General features: G+C 46.2%; 1 protein-coding gene across 3 annotated transcripts in view; it reads right to left on the minus strand.

Annotated features, from left to right (window-relative positions):
• LOC135907566 (telomere-associated protein RIF1-like) overlaps positions 1–21,742 on the minus strand; it is a 307,714-nt gene that overhangs the window by 13,403 nt on the left and 272,569 nt on the right. For 2 of the 3 annotated variants that reach the window (XM_065439245.1, XM_065439243.1), the window contains exons 30-33: positions 20,220–20,335; positions 13,910–14,102; positions 8,499–8,756; positions 469–643 (exon numbers count right to left, since the gene is read on the minus strand). In XM_065439245.1, the coding sequence (XP_065295317.1) occupies positions 469–643; positions 8,499–8,756; positions 13,910–14,102; positions 20,220–20,335 (742 nt within the window). Of the gene's footprint in view, positions 1–468; positions 644–8,498; positions 8,757–13,909; positions 14,103–20,219; positions 20,336–21,742 lie in introns of those variants that run through there. The other variant, XR_010566054.1, reaches the window with a different exon arrangement.

Raw genomic sequence — 21,742 nt, forward strand, 5'->3', positions numbered from 1 at the left:
ATATTAACTACATTATTCATCACTGATGCAGAAGAAACGGTTTCAATGCACGTAATGTACTCACGAGAAGAAAAAAAATCACATTCGGCACGTTCGGCTTGCACCGCCGGCCACCGTTGTTGTTTTGGTGTCCCACACCCGCATCCCGCAGCAAACGCGGGACGAAAAAATTTTTTTTTCTTTTCGCGGGAAATTTAATTCGCATAATGATCGAACACCTGAATTTGCGACAATTTTTCTGACAAAAAAGTGCGATCATTATGCGAGTAAATATGGTACTAGATATGTTCAAGAAATATGTGACGCAATTTTTATGGCTGAAACGTAGAAAAGATAACAGAATTCGCAAATCACAAAGTTTTCTTCTACAATTACTAATTCATTAAATTGGATTCAGCATATCTCTTTCTGGGTCTGCCTTCGTCAGGCTTATGTGGTTTGGAAAGCATGCAAACAAACTCTTCTTACCTGTTCGCAGTGGGCAGCATTGCACCCCACAGCTGACAGTGGTTTGTGCATCCTCATCTGTCTGCGACGTGGCATCGTGCAGACTTATGGGTGCTGCCAATGATTCCTTCGGCTCAGATGATGACGAACAAGCAGTCTCAGCTTCATCCTCCATCATGGTGGCCAGGTCGTCTTCCTGGAAGACACACACAGAGCATAGCTTTTCAATAGACTTCTGCAAAGATTCAATTAAATGTTATGCATTTAGGTATTGAGAAGTCAATATTCAGAACTTTCTTGCCATTTGAAACAAAGAAACATAAACTTGAAAATTTGCACCATCAACAATATTGAAGCGTAAGTGGCATGGCCAATGGCACAGCTTGTAGCGAAGACAAGTGAAAGACAAAGTTTGTTTAGAGTCACAAACTGATTTTTTTGATCTGCTCAATTAGTCAAATACCCCCCCAGCATCAGTGCTGTCTCTATGGAACCAATAGTATGCAACGGTGACTGAAATTTTGGATGCACAGTGTCTCGCTAAGTTTTTGAATTTGACTCACGAGCACAATGTCGCAAGAATGGCAGCAGTGAAACAGGCTTACACCGTTCATGCTGCACCCTGTACTGTTGCTTTTGTTGGAGAGGTTTCTTGGCATTCAGATAGTCGCGTCTACTGGTTGGTTGGGGCTCGCAGTGGAATTTATGCTTGGATAAGCAATCATATTCAGTTCTGCTTTATGATGAGTACTGTCTATTATCACAGTTTACTGCAGCAATGCCAATTTATATGAACTACAGTCAAACCTCGATATATAGAACACGGATGTATCAAATCATTACCTATATCGAACACTTTCTATATCACCTGGCAAATCGCATGCATTTTTAATTGTTTATTTCGAACGGTGTCGGACGTAAATGGTTATACTGTACTCCACCACCACAGACCATGTGCGCTCTGTTGACAAGCGGGGAGCTTCCCCACAACATCCTCGAAGATAGCGGTGGCGCGATGGGCGTTCCCGACTGCTGCGCACTGTAGCTGCACACATCGATCGTGCGTCATTTGAACGCAGTGGCATACGCAAGTGGCAGCTTGACTAATTCGACAACGTCAACAATGCATTGCATTTGCTTCACTGACTCCTCCTCGGTGCCGTGCTCTGCGCCTGCTGCGCCTCGCAAGGACTGGTGGTTTGCATCCACAAAGACGCGTGACAGCACGAGCTCACTGGGCTCACTCATAGACGCCTTGGAACAACCCACTTAATACGTTGGTATTGACAGTGTTTCAAAATGCTCCGATAGACGGACGTGGAGATGGCAGTAGAAGTAGCGGCCAAACAAACACTCTGCCGAGGTTGATCCCGCAAGTGCTGATGTTAGCCCGTTCCCGACTTCAACTGGGACTGTAGCTGCTTTGGCCCTTTCATGCTGCTACTACAGCGCAATGCAGCAGGCTACACTGCTGTGGTACTTTCAACCAAATAAATAAATACTTTATGTGAAGCTTCAAGTGAGTATTTACTGCGCCATTATTGGGGTGCATTCGGGTATCATTGTCCGGAGCTTGCGTTCAGCTGCGCCGCACGTGACTGGCCTATGTCGCACCGACTTCACGTGGCGGACAAAGTTGGCGCGGCCTAGGCTAATTGCGTGCGGCACAATCGACCGCGCACTCCTGGCTGACGAAGTCAGCACGGCCTAAGCCAACTGCGCGTGGCACAGCCAAACGCGTGCCCCAAACAACAATCCCTGATCGTGCCTTTGGTTCATTGACTGATTTACAGAAGTATTTGATGAGTTTTTTTTGCAATTTTCTATATTGAATTCTGGCTATATTGAACTTTTTCACAATCACTGCGCTGTTTTATGTATCAAGGTTCGACTGTAGTACGTGACCAACCTTTGTGGGGGTTCCACTCTGCGTGCGGCTAGGGCTGAAGGCGAGCTCCGGATCTAGCCCCACGCAGTCGCTCCGTGGTACTCCCAACCCGTAGCGCGGGAATCGCGGCTATGCCGGGTTCGGACGAATAAGGCAAACAGCGGTGTCAACGGTAACAACGTTTATTGCTACTGGCAATAAAGAACACTGGCAGAGGGATGTCCTCTCTGTAATAGTAATAAATAGGCTGGCCTCGTTGCCCGGGATAGTCAGGCAACGTGGTCACTCACGGGTTGCAGCAGGTACTCCAGTCCGGCAGGTTAGGGGTCCGGCCTCAGAGAGAGAGCGTCTCCCTCGGTCGCGCTGTTTTGTACCTTTTTACCTGGGCGAGAGGAATGTCCTCCTCGCCCGTCAGCTACCTGCCCGTGAGTCGTGGAGGAAGGGCGCGCGCGCGTCGCGAGAGCGAGGGAGAATCGGGAGAGGGCATAGTGCGCCTCTCCCCTGTCTATGCCGGCTCTCGACGAGACGGCGCGGGGGAAGATGGGCGCGTGTGCTCCCCACACCTTCTACTACTTAGCTGATTAGTTCAACTTTGTTTGGCCCTACAATGACAAAACATTTGTGTACCGTGCAACGAGATGTTCAATTTTGCAGTAAATGCTTGACTTCGTGACACTAGATGTCATTCCTATCTGCAACTTGAAGCTCCTTGCCTGCTTTACTGATACCCGCCAGCTTTAAGGTATGAAAAATACTACAGTAGAAGCTCAAAACTATAACATTTTCATTTAAACTGAAAATTGTTTAATACTCAAGATGTAGACTGTTTACTAAAATACCTCACAGCATTTGCTCATTAGGAACATTGTAAACAGGCCCACTCCTCTATACTAACAGCTAGAATGATCTGTGTGACAGATGGAAATATTAGTGAAACTTTTTCAAGTAACAGTTGTCAAAAATCCAGGTGCCGTTTTACATGAATTTAGATGAGTGGCTGGCGCTGCTGTGGGTATGCGTCAGAGAATCCAGAATCCTAGTGCGTAGCATCTCTTAGAAGTCTCGTCGGTGCTGTAAATGTCTGATAGTGCATAGAGTCTTTCGGAAAATCTGTGGGGTTGGCCAACATCCACGCAGAAGTGCCCTTATTATCTGCAGAAGCGGTTTCGCCACACGAAACTTTCCCTATGATGCTGTGGCAAGACTTGAACCTGTTCAGCCAACCTGCACTCGGTACCTAGCACTTTCTGCCACACAACATCTGTACTAAGGGCGATTTTCTCGGCGTGCGTTACCACAGACCATCTGTACACTGCCTTGTGTAGGGCCTCGTGCACTGGCTGAGTAGTTTCTTGCGCTTCGCTGACGTCCCTGAAGCTAGCACTTTGGCTACGCCGTCCTTAGTCTTCAATGCTGTTGAACGAGAACTCGCCAGCATTTCAAGTTCTTCAGTGATGGTTGATTTCTTTCTTTCCAGCTTCAGCCTATGCATTACTCAAGCCTTCTCCTTTAGGGACAAAAACTTGCGCTTCTTTGTTGGCTGCAACAGGCTTCTTCAGGTATTGTTTCAGCATTAAAGTGGAAAGTTAGGCGAGTTGGTATGCAGTCATAATGGGAACAGCGCGAACAAGACGACGATGGAGCGAAAGGACACAGGACGAGTGCTGACTCACAACTACCTTTACTGAAACACACACTGCATTAGCCAGCCTGCGATCCCGCGTTCTCAGCAGGCATTTATGCACCTAGACAGCTCGATATGGTAACAGATGCCTTTATACACGTGGCCCGGTTGTACGTTCCTCGATTGACCATGTGACTGCTTGTTTCACTTATACAGTGAAATCTCGGTATAATGAACTTCAGGGGACCGCGGGAAAATGTTCGTTATTCTGAAAGATCGTTATAGTGAAAGCCCAAAAATTAGCCATAACAATAGCATTTCAGTAACGTAAGCGTCCTACCTTTGAAACGGTACCTCCTTGAACTCGTTTCTCACACAATGCACACGTGATCGTCAGACAAGGCACATTTATTTCGAATAGTCCGTGATCGTCTTCTGACGGGCGCAGCACAGACTCTGCAGCACGAAGTATTCCAGACCGTCCGCATTCTTATGCATGCCTTCGGTCACTGTGCCGCTTTTGGCTATAAATATGCGGAGTTTGCGTAAGTAGTCCAACGCATCTGTGGCCGACACGGACTCGTCGCGGTCTTCGGGTGCTGCCGTAACGTCATCGTCCATGTCGTCGCTGCATTCCTCATCTTGAGTGGCCGTGCCCTGGACGCTCTGCAGTATGTCATCAGTGGTAAGCTCTGCTGAGGTCCACGTCGCGTCGTCACACTGGACATAGTCGTCAAATGTGACTGAAGGATCGACGGCTAGCTGCTCGGCCACCTCGCTCCGAAGCTCGCTCGAACTGTCCTCCGCTGCCGGTTCATCGGTTTGTGGTTGGCCATCTGTGATAGTCAGACCGGCCTTCTTCCAGCAGTTTTGGATGGTGGTGGACGTGACGCTCCACCATGCGCCTATCAGCATTTCCGCAGCCTGTCGGACGTTGATGGCTGTCGAGTGCTGCAGGCGCAAGTTGATGAGCAGCCGCTGTACAAGGCGCTTCCGGAAGTGCGACTTCATGCTTCTTATAATTCCTTGGTCCAGTGGCTGAAGTACTGATGTGCAGTTCGGCGGCAGATACTCGAGCCGCACATTCGTGAGCCGTATGTTGACAATGTGCGCTGAGCAATTGTCCACAATCATCAAAATGTGCCGCCCCTCCTTCCTCATCTTCTCGTTTACCGTCAGCAGCCACTCGGAAAAGAGCTCGCGGGTCATCCACGCACGCTGATTCGCCCTATATTGGCACGGCAGCGACACTAAATTTTATTTTCATGCAGCGCGGCTTCGAAAACCTCCCGATCACCAGAGGCTTCAACTTTTCAGTGCCATCTGCATTGCAGCAATACAGCACGGTGACGCGAAGCTTCGACTTTTTGCCGCCTCTGCACTGTTCTCCTTTAAAATGCATTGTCTTGTCTGGGAGCAGCTGATAAAAGCAGGCCGTCTCGTCTGCATTAAAAACATCAGCTGCTGCATAAGACTTGACCATTTCGTGGAAGCTTTCCTCCCTCCACGTGGCTGCTGCTGCTGCTTCATCTGCTGCCTTCTCCTCGCCAGACACAGACTGCCAGGTTACGCCGTTTCGTTGGTGAAAACGGTGGAGCCAGCCAGAAGACGCTTCGAAGCCGGTGACCTCAAGAATTGCAGCGAACTGCCGCGCCTTCTCCTGCAGCATTGGGCTTGACACGGGCACATTCTGTGCTCTCACGTCTTTAAACCAAATCAGCACTGCTGCGTCAATATTCTGGAAATCACCGAGCCGCAGTCGCTTCCTTGATGGGGCAAGCTGAGATTCTTGCTGGTGTTTAAAGATTTTCTCTATATCTTTGAGAATCGTGGCGATCGTCGACCGCGCCACTCCACGTTCTTTAGCCACGATGGATTGTTTCTTCCCGTCTTCTATCTCGCAAAGAATGTCTACTTTCTCTCTCAAAGAAAACTGCTTTCGCTTCTTCGCCATGGTTAGAGTTGTTGAGCTCATGGCAACGCGAATGCCGGCACGCACTTCTAACACAATAATGTAACCAGAAGAAAAACAAGATGGACAGGCCTGATACGGGTGACAGCGCGCGAACAACTGAGAAAACAAGCAAGAAAAACGTGATGCGGCGTTGCCTCCGCAACAGGAAAAAAAAAAAAGGCCCACTTCAGCGTTAATTACTACTTTTTTTTTTCCTTCTGCCGCACCGTCTCAGGTTTTACGAGCCCATGCTCCCCGCTTCTCCACTCACAAAACCTGGTGCGTCGTTGCCTCCACAACGGAGAAGGAAAAAAAAGTCTCCGCCCGCATCTTTCTCCTTCCGCGCCATCTCAGGTTTTTGCGGGAAGCAAGTTGCAAGGCGCCGCTCTTCGCGCTACGTCGTCTGCTAACTTAGAGCTCCGACTGCCATGATGGATACACTGAAATCTAAGAATCCTCGCATTTCGGGATACGAGTTCGTAGTACTGAGGTGGTGTTAAGATGACACGGAAATCAAATAACGATCATTATTCTGAAATGTTCGTTATTCTGAAGTTCGTAGTAGTGAAATATTTTTACATTGAAACTATAAGCAGTCGGCATGGGATTTCTTAAAAGTTCGTTAATCTGAAATCTTCGTTATTGTGGTGTTCGTTGTAACGGGGTTTGACTGTATACCTGATGTGTGTTTCAGTAAACAAAGTTGTGAGTCAGCGCTCGTCCTGTGTCCTTTCACTCCATCGTCATCTTGTTCGCGCTGTTCCCATTATGATTGTTTTGGCAGCTTTGGGAGCCAATGACTAACTGGCGATGCAATCGTTCATTGCCAAGTGCGCATTGCACAAATGCCTTGTCACACCCTACCGGGATTTGACCTTGCTCGCAACCGCAACTTCGTATAATCAGCAATCACTGTTGTACACCGGAGTCATTCTCACATAACATTAAAGGAAATGAACAATGAGAAACACTATAAAAATAAGTATTGCGTGTATGCTGCTTGTATGCGCACCCTTTCACTTGTCAATGTAATCCAAAATGCCTCCTCAAAGCTCTGATGCTCCTCCACAAGAGTGCATCGCATCACCATCACTTTCGCGGCACCTCAAGTTTGTGCTACCGTATTTACTAGCACAATGATCGCACTTTTTTTGTCAAACAAATTTGCGCAAATCCAGGGGTGCGATCATTACGCGGGTGAAATTTCCCACGAAAATAAACATTTTCTTTTTTCATCCCGCATTTGCTGCGGAATGACAAGCAAGCGGCTGCCACTGTCAGTGCGGGACACCAAAACAAAAATGGCGGCCGGCAGAGCAAACCGAACGCGATTATTTTTCTTCTCGTGAGTACATTACGTGCATTGAAACAGTTTCTTCTGAATCAGTGATGAATAATGTAGTTAATATCGGCAAGTTTGCAGCAATAACGTAGCCATGTCCACTTTGAGGGGACAGAAACAGATGGGCGCGCTTAGCTGCCAGTGACATAGAAACGCATGGCCAGTGTGCTGCGGAAACTGCGGCATCTCTCTTCACTGCTATCCTAATACAGCACGTTTCCGCTAAGGCTGGACGAATATCTTAGCTGCATTACAAGCGCCGGCATCTGAATAGGGTACACTTTTAATGTATCAGTGTAAACATGGCCACTATTGTTGCCACTCGCGATTTGTTGCCTGCCCACGAGGGCAGAGGAGAAAAATTGAAAGGTGTCCTTATGTTGTTGTTGACCAAAACCATTATGAAGCCTACAAATAATAAAGCTGAGAGAAGTTTGGTTGTAGCTTTTTTTTTTCATGGAAGTGCAGAAGGTGATGAAAGGAATGAAATGGGGCATCTGCTTAGGAATGTTGGGTGCATGCAGACCGCTTGGTATGTCTTCAAGAGTCATTCGCGTAGCATTCGACAGATAGTAAGTGCGATCCTCATTAGCTAGACTTGGCACACGACATATCGCTGCGGCAAATTCGGGTTGCGATCATTACACGGGAAATAAAAATATATATAATTTTGACGACGAAATTCAGGGGTACGATCATTACGCAAGTAAACACGATATTTTTACATGTGCTTTTTTTTTCATGCTATTAGGGTCCATTGTTTGTGAAGGCACGGGAAAATAGTTTTCAGGTTTTCAATGAGCTGTACTTTAAATAATTTTGCTCACATCTGCTCCATAAAATTTCTGCTGTAGTGAAAATACTTCCACACAGTGGTTCGTTTTGGAGGGAATTTCAATGCATTATGTTCTACGGGATATCGACGGGGAATGAAGAAATCTTTGTTGAGGCGGAAATTTCACTGAAGCGGACTTTGTAGTGCTGGGATTCAACTGTACATGAAACTATGGGATTTGAATGGAAATTTTACTTACTTCGTTATGACAAGGTTTGACTTATTGGCTTAGCCTAGCCTAATGGGGTTCTCCCAAACAAACAACTATGAAAACATAGCCGTGATTGCCAGATCATTTGAGTGATGACACATTAGCTGTTGCAGGAAGCTATGACAATACAGATTCTGTGACAGCCCAGAGAGGGTTCTAATATTACAGGCCTCCATGTGTGCAATGAGAGCAAATACCTGTGGGGTTTTAGCAGTGGGTGCCTGCGTGCAGGGCATGTTGACGGTCCCATCGTCCGAGTCTTGCTCGGAGTTCACATCACCAGTGCAGGTTGCGTCACTTGCTGCTGGCTCCGAGTTGACATCATCAGTGGATGCAGCGTCATTCTCTGCTGATTCCAAGCTACCGGTGGAGTTGCTATTCGTTGATGGTACTTCTTCCGAGTGGACCGGCAACTCGAGAGAGGCGCTACTGCTTTGTGCCACTGAAGCAGCATCCTGCATGAATGGGTAGAATGGGATGAGCCCTACATAACACCAGCTGCACAGTGAAAATATAAAAAATTATGGCATCCTTTAGAGCAACCCGCAGACCAGTTGAGAGCAAAGCACCTCAAGCTGGTAAATTAGAGAAGGAAACTGCTCTGCCCCAGTGCCCATAGTTTAATCCTTTGAGGGTCAATGACGTAAATACAGTGGAACCCCGTTCATACGTTTTTCACCGAACCGCGAAAAAAAAAAAAAAAAAAAAAAAAACGTAACAGCCGGGAAAACGCAACAGTGAGGAAAGGTCCGAAAATTAATGAAAACAGTGCAACTTTGCCTTGAAACAATTTATTTCGACATCAAGTGAGCTTGGGTCTTAAAAAAAATCGAGAATGGTCGATTGCCATTTTTTCCACTCGCCGGAAAACACCACGCGTTTCTCGATGGCCTGGAAAGCAGCATTGCTCTCAGCGTCGCTTTGAGGTGCGACGTACCTGCGAAGGAGGTCCAGAGCCGCGACGGCTTCTCCAAAGCTCGGGTCCGCCAACTCCCCGGAATCATGTGGCTCGTGCTCCTCGTCGTCACCACAGTCTGAGGCTTCACTCGCGACCGAGTCTGCAACGATCTCGGCGATACTCCGACACTTGGACGTCACGACAGCAGCATCCACGGCGACGTAGTCGTCATACGTGACTCCCGTGGCACCCAGCGCATTCAAAGCTTAACTCAGCTCTTGATCATGAGAGGCTGCTTCCGTCTCTTCAGCTTCCGTGGCAGTTTCCTCTCCGCCGTCCATGCGAAAGCCACACCGCGCGAAGCAGTGCTGTGCAGTTGACGCGCTCACTGCAGTCCACGCTGAAGCGACGTAGTGCATAGCGCCCAGTATTGAAATGATTGTAGGCTGCTGTCCGCGATCAATACGTGCCAGACAGCGCTTTACGATGGACTTCCTGTACGAGTGCTTTAAGTTCTTTATGACGCCGGCATCCAACGGCTGCAAGTGGCTTGTAGTGTTTGGAGGAAAAAAAACAAGCTTAACGTTCCGAAGAAACAACGGGTCTTTCGGGTGGGCAGCACAATTGTCCAGAAAAAGGACAACACTCCTGCTCTGGGAGCCCATCTTATTGTCGAAGTAACGAAGAAATTCTTCTAACAAAGAAGCCGTCATCCATGCACGACTGTTGCTTCTATAGTGACATGGCAGCAGGCGAACGTTCTTTAAGCACCGTGGGTTTCGGTATTTTCCGATTACCCATGGCTTCAGCTTGTCCGAGCCATCCATGTTGCAGCAAAAGGAGCACCGTCAATCTTTCTTTGCTGCATTTGCCTCCGTGGCATGCTTCGCCCTTCAGGCTTAACGACTTGGATGGCTGCACCCGAAAGAAAAGACCCGTTTCGTCGGCATTGTATATGTCACGAGGCTCATACCCCTCAATTATGGCAGATAGTGTGGCCTTCCAATCGTCGACTGTTTCCAAGTTTAAACTTGCTGCTTCCCCGGATACCGTCTTATACGCGATGCCGTGCCTCTTCCGGAAACGGTCGATCCAGCCATTTGACGCCGCAAAGTCACTGATGCCCAGTCGGTCGGCTATTTCCATTGCCTTCTCGCGCAAAATGCTGCCGTCGAAGTTAACACCAGCAGCGCGAGCTTGTTTAAACCAAGTAAGAAGCGACTCGTCAAGGTTTCCATACTTGGCGCCACGAGCCTGCTTAGCTTTCGGGCCGAAGAGCGCGGCATTCCCTTGTATCTCGGCACGCTTCGAAACGATGCTGTTAAGCGTCGAGGGTGGCAGACCAAGATCCTTGGCGATGTCGACTCTTTTCCGCGCTGGCTACCTGTTGAGAACATCCAGCTTTTCCTCGAGGGAAAGTGCCTTGCGCTTGCGCGACGCCACCAAAGGACGACAAATCGCTCGCGGTGTTAGCGAGGCCCGACGAGGCGTAGGCAGCGTAGGTGTTGACGGGAGGACACGGACGACTCGGATGGGTTGAACCGCACAAACAAGAAAGACTGGATTAGCGAGGCCTGACGAAGCATAGGCAGCGTAGCTGTTGACGGAAGGACACGGACGACTAGAATGGGTTGAACCGCATAAACAAGAAAGACTGGGTTGCTGCGGGCCTGCGGGTTTTACTCGCTTCGGCTGACGAGGCAGTGGCCATCTAGTGGCAATCTCTCCAACTCGCGTGCGGCTTTTTTATGGTCTCTGAGATTACCCACGCGCGTGCAAGGGGGCTATCTCGGAGGCCATAGTCTTGTAGCCAATTCCGTAGCCAAGCCTGGCCAAGACTCGTCAAAATGGCGGTTGGCGCGCGTTGCCCGGCCGGGTTCGGGGTGCCAGGTTGCGACGTAACATGCGGGAACGTTTTCACAGCTACAACGTAACAGCGGAGTACCCAATACATTGGATCCTATGGGAGCTATGCTGGGACCGGACGAAAACGACGTAACAGCCGGGAAAACGCAGCAGTGAGGAACGTAACAGCGGGGTTATACTGTATATGGTGCCACGAACAAGTCACAAAATGGTTGATGCCATATATTTACGGCGCCGTCTGTACGTTTAAAAAGCGCGCCAATTTCCTAACTTTTTCTTTTTTGTCATGTGCTGTCACCATGTGGGAATACAGGGAATTCCTTTTGCGCGCCTCCCTCTCTCGGTTTTCGTTGCATGGTTTGTTTTAGCGATAGTTTGCTCCCGCGCGTCTTCATACTAGCGCTCGCGCATTGGCGTGCAAGCGGGTAGGTGGCCATTCGGATTTTGTTTCGCAGGCGGTTTCGGCTTTTTGCGCTTGCGTAACTGATGGATATCTGGTTCCTAATTGCTCACCTGGCGACCGCTGGTTTCTTGCTTGTTTAGTGCTCACAGGGGTGTGCATAGGAAGGATGCCGCCGTGCATGTGTTTCCGTTTCTTTTCTTTTTTTTTAAGACTCGGGAAAACTAATTGCCCTAGCTGCTTGGCGATAAGATGAAGATTAGTGGAAGTTTGTCACACGTGTTGGTTTTTTTTGATGGGCACACAACCAAACAGTTTTCTTGAGTGCACGCACCTATGCAGTTCGATTATGCTATGGACGTACCTATTAGTGCAAAAGCACGAACATTTGAGGCTTGCAAAATATTCTCATGTGCGGATTTTCAAAGCTTTGAACTATGTGCATAAAAATGCACCAAATTTTTAATTCTGATAGGTTTATCCCCTTTTTAATAGTTGCTATTCATGAATGAAGAGTGCATATATAACAACGCAATACATTTTTTTCTGACTTTACGGTCACCCTAGAAAAATTACGGTAAATTTTTTCCGAAATAAGTCCCTAAGAAGATTCGGAATCTGCAATAAAAAAATCGACCCTCAAAGGGTTAAAAAGGGAAAAAGACTGAAATGGGCATCTATCAGAAAGGCATCCCTTTATGCCCCCAGTTGGCGCTCCTGCATGCATGCAGCCGTAAATCTCTTGCAGTGTTCATCCTCATGGAAGCTCTGTGTGTGGAGCATTGTGTTCCAAGTCACAGATGGTGACACACTAAAATGTTTTCGTCGGATTAATGTACACAGTGTTAAACCCAGACTTGCTCTCGCCGTCTCGAGTGGATCTAGGGGGCTCACTTTCAATATGTGGAAAAATTGTAACAGCCGCACAGAAGAGATGAAAGAAGCGCATCAACCATTTTCTACTGCAAATTTCGCCCAATGTTAATCCTTCAAGGAATGATACAGGAAATGGTGACAACAGTCATCAGGCACAAGCTTCCTTTCTTCCCTTGTTCTGAACTAATGAATTATATTGGTTATTTGATTTACTGATAGCGCGAAACATTTGAATGCAACATGAGACTGAAATGCCACTGTGAAAAGTTACTTCTGCCAACTAACGGCTGTTTAGACCATGATCATGACGCCCGCACATTTATGAAATTTCACCCCTATTGGAATGAGGCCACCAAGGTCGGGAGTCAAACAGAGAACCTTATGCTCTTCAGCAGAACACCAGTCACTGCAGACCAGGAGTGTCGTCTGTTTCTCCGCCTCCAGCAGAAGAGTAAGGCAACTTAACTAAGACAACTGTGGGTGTGTATAAATTTGAGCCAAAGTAATGGAACACACTAAGAACCGCCTAGAGGAAATCTCAGATATGTGATGCCCCCTTGCGGTCACTAGAAAAAGCTAAGAAAAGCACACATCTCTGTATCTAAGACTTTGTGTGTGCAAACCTATGGAGAACACAACATAGCTTACATTAGGTGCTTAAAAAACAGTCACAGTTTTGGCTTAAAAGCGAAGCTTCGATTGCGATAGCAAATTAGTAGATAGCTATACAAAGTAAGGATAGTAGCTTTATTGGCCGTATAAGCTTGTAAACATTTGCTTACTAACTAAATTAACAACCATCGTGTCACATGTGACCAAGCAAACATGAGCACATCCCACTCGATGACTGTGGAAGCTTGCTGTCGGAATGCTGGAGTGAGGAAGCGCAGCAGCAGCAGTGAGTGAACTGACCTTCGTGCTGCCTCTTGCTTCAAAGTGAACTAAGCGGCAAAAACACAGTGCACACGAAGCTATCAGCACTCAGTGCACTCTGTCCCTGTTGCAGATTGCTTTCAAGATAGGGCCCATGCAGCTGCACCATACACAGCAGCCGCCGCAGTAGAACGACCCCCCCCCCCCCCCCCAGTCCTCCCCTCTTCAAGACGTGTTGCCAACAAGTGAAGATGGTGCACTTCTTTTCCACTTTCCTCAATTGCGCATACGAGGCTGAGCCGTCACTGTCGGCTTGCCCTCGTATGCTTTAACACACACAAACAGCACAGAGCATGCGGGGACAACGTTATTGCCCATAGACATTATACGGGACATCATGGCAACGGTAGAAATGCACCTAGGTTGTCCATATAATTGCTATTGAAATAAAAAGCTTGGCTACATTATTTCTCTGCGCAGACAACAATCATGAGGAATTTCCAAGCTTCCTGCTCAGCCACCGTCTTGTTTGGACAGCAAGGTGTCCTGCATCGTTTTTTACTTTAATGCTCTCTTCGCTGAGCTGTTTTCTTTAATGGATTAGTCAGAATTGGAAAAGATGGCTGTTGCCTGCTTAGCCACCTACTCTGCCGTCAACGGCAAGCCCTGAAACCCAGCCAGTGGTGCAGACACACCTGTGATGAGGAGGCCTCGTTGATCGGAGAGCTGTCCTGAAGTGCGGCCGCACACTGCTCGAGGGCCTTGCGCAGGGAGGCCACACGTGGAGCTCGCACCGGCAGCTGGAGCGCCTGTGCACAAGTCATCGACGCCAGTGCCCCCACTGTGGTCACGCCCTGTAGCCGCAACTTGCGCCCAAGGCTACGCTGCCTGCGTCAACAACGAGTAAAGGCCTGGAAGGGACAGTCTCACAGTGCAGGACCAAGAAAGAGTAAGAGACAGGCAAGGACTACACAATACATGTGCAATGTGCAAACAAGAACATGTAGTTAAACACCGGTGCACCAGAATTCACAGGGCACACTAAAGTTTTGTTGAAGCAGAAATTTTGAAGCAGCTCGTTACAACAGACCCGTGTACAACAGGCTTTTGGATATAACGGACAATATTTCAGCCACAGTTTGTCCTACCTATTTTATTAATGCAACGAAGTTTGCTTTTATTGGACTGCACTACAATGGACTGTAGGCTACAGTGGACGAAAGTGGCGCCGACTTTTTTAAAAAATCGGGCATATAAAACATATTTTTGCGGTGGCGACACGGGCTGACAACTGACTTGCAAGGGTCAGCCGACAGTCCCTGCTCAACTTCGCAATATCGCGCGCGCGCGAGGGACGAAGGCGATGTAAAAACAAGCTGTCTTCTTTCACGCTTGAGGCACGAGGGGCGTCTACTCTGGCGGCTGCTGTGGCTTGCGGTGCGGCCTCTGTATCTTGAAGGTGATGCATGATTTGGACAAAGTGCTCGCCTGCGCAGGCCTCATCGTCAAACTGATCTGCGATGTGGACAAAGTGCACCCAGTGCCGGTAACTTCGTATGCGCCGTGCTTTCGACATTTAATTTGTATTGAAGCAGGAGACAGTACGAAGGCGAATTCACTCGCTGCTGCGGCCATGCTTATCTTGCTTAATTTGCTATCATAATCAATGCTTTGCCTTTTTGTTTGTTTTTTACTCTGGACGTTTGTCACTCACTCTTTGCAATAACGTTTAAGTTAGACATCACAACCAAAGCTTACAGAGTGAGGCGTTTCGGATATTACAAACTTCGGATAAGACGGACATATTAGTTTGGATTATCAGGGTCCATTGTAACAAGAATCAACAGTACAATTAGTACTACAGCCAACAACCAATTTTTGGGACATATGATTTTTCTGATGATTTCAACTTCCCAGTGGCAGCATCACCCACTCCACAGAACCAGTGTATAACAGCAACTGAAATTATGGATGCTGCAGCATGTGTCGCTCAATTTTTCAGGCCAATCCGTGCACTCCAACAGACAGTTACCTAAATTCAGGTTTCTGGCTGTGCAGTGACTATTGTTGTGGAGACGTTTCCTAGACTTCCAAATGCTGTATAGTGGCTGCAAAGCCAGTTCCATTGGCTGGGCACCAAATCTTAAGGGGGGATGTGGTTTTGAGAACCAGCTTTTTTTTCTTATTCCTTAAGAGATGTTGATAAGAATTGGCACAAATATTTAAAACGTCTCCCTGATGCTTTCATAAAAATTTTCAATGTGATAGTTTGAGAATATTTTATTCAGAAAAATTTTTCTCCTTTACATTTTCTGGAGGACCTGGGGTGCTTAAAGAATGCAATGGAAGGCTCGTTGAGTATTGACTGCAAAGCCAAATGAATGCTGAAGGTCATGACATTCTTGCCTTATTTCTTTTTTCACAACACTCATTTTTTGAATTGTCATTTTTTATGGTACCTTCACATCAAGCACACTTTTTGGGTGAATGAATAGCCACATGATAAATTTAGGAAAAGTAAAGTTAAGAAAGTGAGAATGTCACAACCTGCACTGTAGCCCAAGGAACGTAACAAAAAACACAGTCGCAACAGGCCAAACGGTAACAAAGAAATCAGCTCCGGAAACTGAGCAGAGAGGCGAAAGAACAGTTTTGAGAAAATGGCCCTCAAAGATTCACGTTCTCTTCAGCTCTCTAGAAGGCATCGCATTCTTTGTTGCGATATGAGGCTTTTTGGACATGGGGCCTCTGGTCTGGTATGCCTTTGCTCCCCCCTCTTTTTTTTGTAGGGTATTCTTTACTGCTGCTCTATGTAGTAGATGAATGGCAGCAGAACGAGCTGTGCAGCCGGATGTGGCACAGGTACAAAGTTAGCGGTGTCCAGGCAGGATACGGCATTCATAGTAGCAGAACGGGTTCATCCTCGTCGCCAGTTTGTGGTAGCTTCGACGGAGCGGCCGGATGGGAGACCTACGGCGTGAGGCCTAACTACTGAGGTGCGAGGCACTGCAACAGAAGAGCCGGACTGCTCCAGTCGGCTAGGAGAAACCTAGGAGACACACCGGGCAAGCACTGTTCCGTCTGTCACAATGATTCATTTTCTACTAAAACAGTCTGCAAAAAGCTGTTTTAGCTTTATTATTATTGTTTAATTATGAACACTTTTCATTGAATGTACAATTATATGAAACGTAAGAAGCATAAGTGGGCTGCTAAAGTTGGAGGCCAGACGACAAGATTCCTGCTTGCTTAGGAACAGTTCGTCGTCTGTTCTTGTTTTCTTCACTTAATTAATTATGCACTGTCGGTGAGTAGACTTCACTGGAAGATACACTATGAGTGAACGAAAAATTTCATAAAGATTGTACTTTAAGAATGTGTTATTTGTGCAGTCATATCCACATTTTAGACAAAGCCTCTTACAACACCAGCCAACACAAGCCTCGCAGACCCATATACCGTCACTCCCATGACAGCACAGCTCCTCTTAGGAAACTCCCATAGACAGTGGCACCAGATGTCCCTCTAGGTGTTATAGTGAGAAACTCTATGGAGGAGATGGCTGAACCAACAAATTTGAAGCCGGAGAAATGCACTATTGGACGAGACAGAGATGACAACGCTTAGTTGTGCTGTTCAAGCGATATTGTGGCTTGAAAAATACTATGGTTTCATAATTTCCACGGAATTTTGCACTATCATGGCTGGTGCAACAAATTTCTTAGGAGAATTCTAACTAGCTTTAAATGAAGATGTTTCTGATTAAGATAGGAGAAGAGTTATACAGTGAAACCTCGATAAAAAAAGCTTCAGGGGACTACGGCAAATTGTTAGATATTCTGAAAGGTTACTACCACATTTACTTGCATAATCATTGCACTTTTCTTTGTCAAAAAAATTTATTTGAATTCAGGGGTGCGATCATTACGCGGGGGAAATTTTTTACGAAAAGAAAAAAAAAAAAAACAATGTTCATCTCGCATTTGCAGTGGGATGACAACAGGCAAACAGCAGCTGCCGCTGTAACAGTGCGGGACACCAAAACAAAAATGGCGGCCGGCAGAGCAAGCCGAATGTGCCAAACAGAATTGTTTTTTCTTCTTCTTGTGAGTACATTACGTGCACTGGAACAGTTTCTTTCATATCAGTAATGAATAATATTGTTAATATCGGCCAGTTTGTGGCAATAATGTAGCCATGTCCACTTTGAGGGGACAGAAACAGATGGGCGTGCTTAGCTGCCAGTGACATAGAAAGACATGGCGAGCATGCTGCGGAAACTGCAGCATTTGTCTTCACTATTATCCTATTATGGCACGTTTCCGCTTAGGGTGGGCAAATATCTTAGCTGTGTTACAAGCGTCGGCGTATGAATAAGGTACACTTCCAACGTATCAGTGTAAACGTGGCCACTATCGTTGCCACTCGCAATTTGTTGCATGCCGATGAGCGCAGAGAACAATTGAAAGGCGTCCTTTATGTTGTTGTTGTTGTTGACCACAACCATTATAAAGTCTACACATAATAAAGGCAAGTTTGATTGTAGCTTTCTTTTGTCATGGAAGTGTGGAAAGTGATAAAGTGATGAAAAGAATGAAATGGAGCATCTGCTGAAAAATGTTTGGTGCGTGCAGACCACTTGGTTTGTCTTGAAAAGCTGTTCGCATAGCATTCGGCAGATGGTGAGCGCCATCCTTATTAGCTGGAGTTGGCACACGACATATCGCTGCAGCATGTTCGGGGTGCGATCATTACGCGAGTGCATTACGAGTGCATTATGCAAGTAAATACGGTACATATAATGATATGTTATCCATCGCATATCGGATGCAAGGATTGAAATTCTGCCTGTTCCATGCAGAATTTGCGTTGCAGAGTTCCTCTTAACTGATACGAGGCGGAAAGTTTGCCTACGTGAGTTCTTTTCTGACGAAATTATTGCGCAGCCTGCCCCATCAGTGCGCCCATTGCAAAAACCATGGATAGCATCGCAAGTTGGAGCAGCGTGCCACAAGATGGCGCCAGGTGCTTCATGTCCATGTCATCGATGAGCATAAAAAAAAAAAGCGCGAAGCGAACTGCACCTGCGCTCCCGTTCTACAATTTCCCTCTCTTTCTCAGCGAGTGTGGAAATGCACTGCGGAAGCAGCAGTAGGTGCGCTGACAAAGTGAGGAGCTGTGTCGCTTAAGACAAAGCTGCAAATTTTGCAAGGCTCAAAGCACAAGCTAGCGCAGTCGATGACATCGACGATTCTGAAAACTGCTAGCACCATGATAATGAAGGCTAGAACCAGTGACCATGCCAACCAACAGAAACAGCAGGCTTTGTGTGCCAGGGTGAAACCCCCTATGTGTGAAACCAACATGGTGGCAGCCGCTGACATTACTGAACTCAGGGAGCATGTCACCAAGTTTGATGGATGAGTTTCTAGGTTCAGATAGTGCTGCCTCTTTCTGCGAAGAATCTCCAACGAGGCGATCATTGTCGCGACAGACAGCGGCATTGTGCAACAGAGGCCACGACAGCAGCGGCAGTGACGACGAGATTGACAGTGGCCTGTCATTGACACCAACCCCATTGTTCATGCAAAGTGCAATGTTGTCGATACAGTCGCTCATTAATTTCATGCACGCCAAATTATAGCCACCAGTGCTCATGCTGCCATTGGTCACGATGCACACTGCAATTCTGAACCTGAAACTTCCGCGAAAGCGAGTGCAGATTTCTGACTATTTCAGTGCACCTAACACTTGATCAGCTGTTTAGAGGTACGTACAAATAAACGTTTCATTTTTCACAGCCTACTTTCTAAAACATCAATTTTTTATTGTAAGTGGCAAACTTGGTTTCGAACTACGAAGGTATGTTCGCCAGCTTTTCTCATTTCTTACGGCAGTTTAGACATAGCGATGATCAGCTATAAGATTGGATTTTTCGTTTTTGATATTGTTATAAGTGGACTGCACTTTATTCTGAAGTGGAAGCGCATGTAAATGACACCATCGAGAAAGTGTGACCATGTTGCATCCCGCAAGTATGGAAGTTACATTTCTCTGTGCACCTAGATAGTACGGCCACAGAAAGCAGTGTGAAAGAAGGAAGAGGCACACCTCTGTTCCTCGGTGGCACTTGTTTGGGCGGAGCATGTGCTCGCAAAACCTAATGATTTGCACGCCTGTACTTTGCGCACAGGGGACGCCATGCTGCTCCGCTTCAATGGTTGCCCTCGCTCACACAATGCACACTTCGAGAGGTGCGTTCACCGCACGTAATTCAACCATTTGACCATCTGCATCCACGGAAGTTTCCATTTATTGTCTCGGTATTTCATCGTGGTGGCAGTTAAATTTTATTATATTGAAATTGTGAATAAACACACTTCATTATATTGAACTTCATTACACCGAGGTTGAACTATAATCTAACATTAATTATTCAATTTGAAATTAAATATTCAAGCATTTGTCTGCCTCGAATGGAAACAACATGCAGTTCTGCTTACGTACAGGTCTTGGAGACATTGTTAAACATGCGTAGAAGTCAGATCAGAAAATTAGACAACCTGACAGATGCTTCTGTCTTCACAGTTTCTGCCATTTAGCAATTATGTTGGTGAGTTGATCGAAGCACAAATTTTGTCGTGTTCGATTGGCAGTGTTCGATTGGTAGGAGCACTGGAGGTTTGTTTTGACGATACCTCCGGTGCAAGTTTTATTTTTTCTGACCCTCAATGTGCCAGAATTTGTAAAATATGACAAATAGTTAAAGTACAGTCATTGAAGTGCAATCATATGATGCATGCCGTGCTTGTGGAAGAATTCCAATGGCAATGTTTAATAATGCGTCAAAAAAGTGTCAATCAAAGTGATCAATTTCTTGTGCCCAGTAAGGAAAGAGTTTACAGAACTTTTTGACGTCTTGCCTGTTTGCACATTGCTATCAGATGCAACAACCTTGATGTTGCCTAAGCTGCAGTGGCACACAAAGTCACACAAGTGGCTCACCAGAGAGAGCTCGTGAGAAAAGGCAAGACGGCATCCACAGGCTCCATGCTGCCTTCGAGAGGAGGCCACAGCGGCTGCTGACTGTCTGCCAGTTCCCCTTCGTCCATCTCGGGCTCCTGCAGCCATGTGGCAAAGGTCACTAGGGCTCACAAGCAGACGGCCGTAAGACACAGGAAGAGCAGAAGACATAAGATGAAGGACTTCTGTTTAAATTCACAAGGCCACCAGCATCCTGGGCTGTTACATGAACAATTTTTCGAACTTGTCTGAAGTGATGTGAAATTAACTTTATCGTTAACCCTTTAGGTGGTGGGCGTCTTTCTTAAATGGAACAAATTAAAGTAGTCCAAATAACACATTATCAAGCTTTAAGTTCAAGTGCAATTTGTTGGCAATATTTTGTGGGGCATTTTACAAAATATTTAAATCTTAAAATTAAAACAAAAATTGACTTAATCCAACAAGTAACTTTAATTCAAATAATTACTGTACTTCAAGCAATATGGCCTTTTTGCCACTGTAATTGTTTGCTAAGGACACTTTGTAATCAACATCGAAGTCCTCTGAATCACAGTTCATAAGAAGTTTTAAATTTTCATATTATTAAAAAAAACATGCAGGCTTTTTGTGCTGGTCACCATGTTGGAAAACAAAAGGTGCAAGCAACACTGACAGTCAATAAGCTTCGTTGCACCATCTTTTGCAATAATATTTAAAAAAAAAACTACCACTCAAATTTAGTTTAGCCAACTTCCGAGTAGATGGCGAAACCAGTCTATGAGTGTTTCACATTCATGAATTATCTCCAGCACAGCTAGGGGGTGTATATCAGAAGCCAGACAAGTAAAGCCGACGTCAGTTAGTTCGACCCTGACGGGATCAACGAACTTGGTCAAATTATCCGGCGGGTCAAATTAACTTTCCCTTAGCTGTACAGACAAAGCGACAGCACCACAGCCGTTTCCAGTATGGACAGAACAATGATGGCCTGGTGAGGATCACGTGTAAGGATGGGGAAGTCCAGTTTGAATATGAATATGGTAAAAATTATATGGTAAAAAAAAATATGGTAAAAAATATGGTAAAAATTCATGCAGCACACGGTTAAACAAGGAGAGTTCACAGGTACAAGATACTAACCACTACATACAATCACAGGGCCAGTAGCCTTAACACGGCTCCTTCTGTTACAGTGATTTTAGCTGTAATATCCGCTTTTGTGACACCACAAGCGGCTGCCTGAACATTTCAGCTGTATTTAATAGTCAGCAAGATATCTATAGAAAACTTCAGCATGATCATTTGAAACTAGGCTGGAGCGAATATTTGGCATTTTGGAATTATGCAATATATATGGTTTGGGTCGAATTTCAGATGCAGAAATTTTAAGCATTCGAAACTTGCGAATATCAGTTTAAAAACATCTATAATCATCAATTTCAGCGAACAAGTCATGTTCTCACTAACCCCACTTACAGCCAAGACAAACCATCCGTTTGTAATTGCCGATCAATTATTCCAAA

The sequence above is a fragment of the Dermacentor albipictus genome, chromosome 1, assembly GCF_038994185.2.
Source record: "Dermacentor albipictus isolate Rhodes 1998 colony chromosome 1, USDA_Dalb.pri_finalv2, whole genome shotgun sequence".
NCBI classification, from domain to species: domain Eukaryota; kingdom Metazoa; phylum Arthropoda; class Arachnida; order Ixodida; family Ixodidae; genus Dermacentor; species Dermacentor albipictus.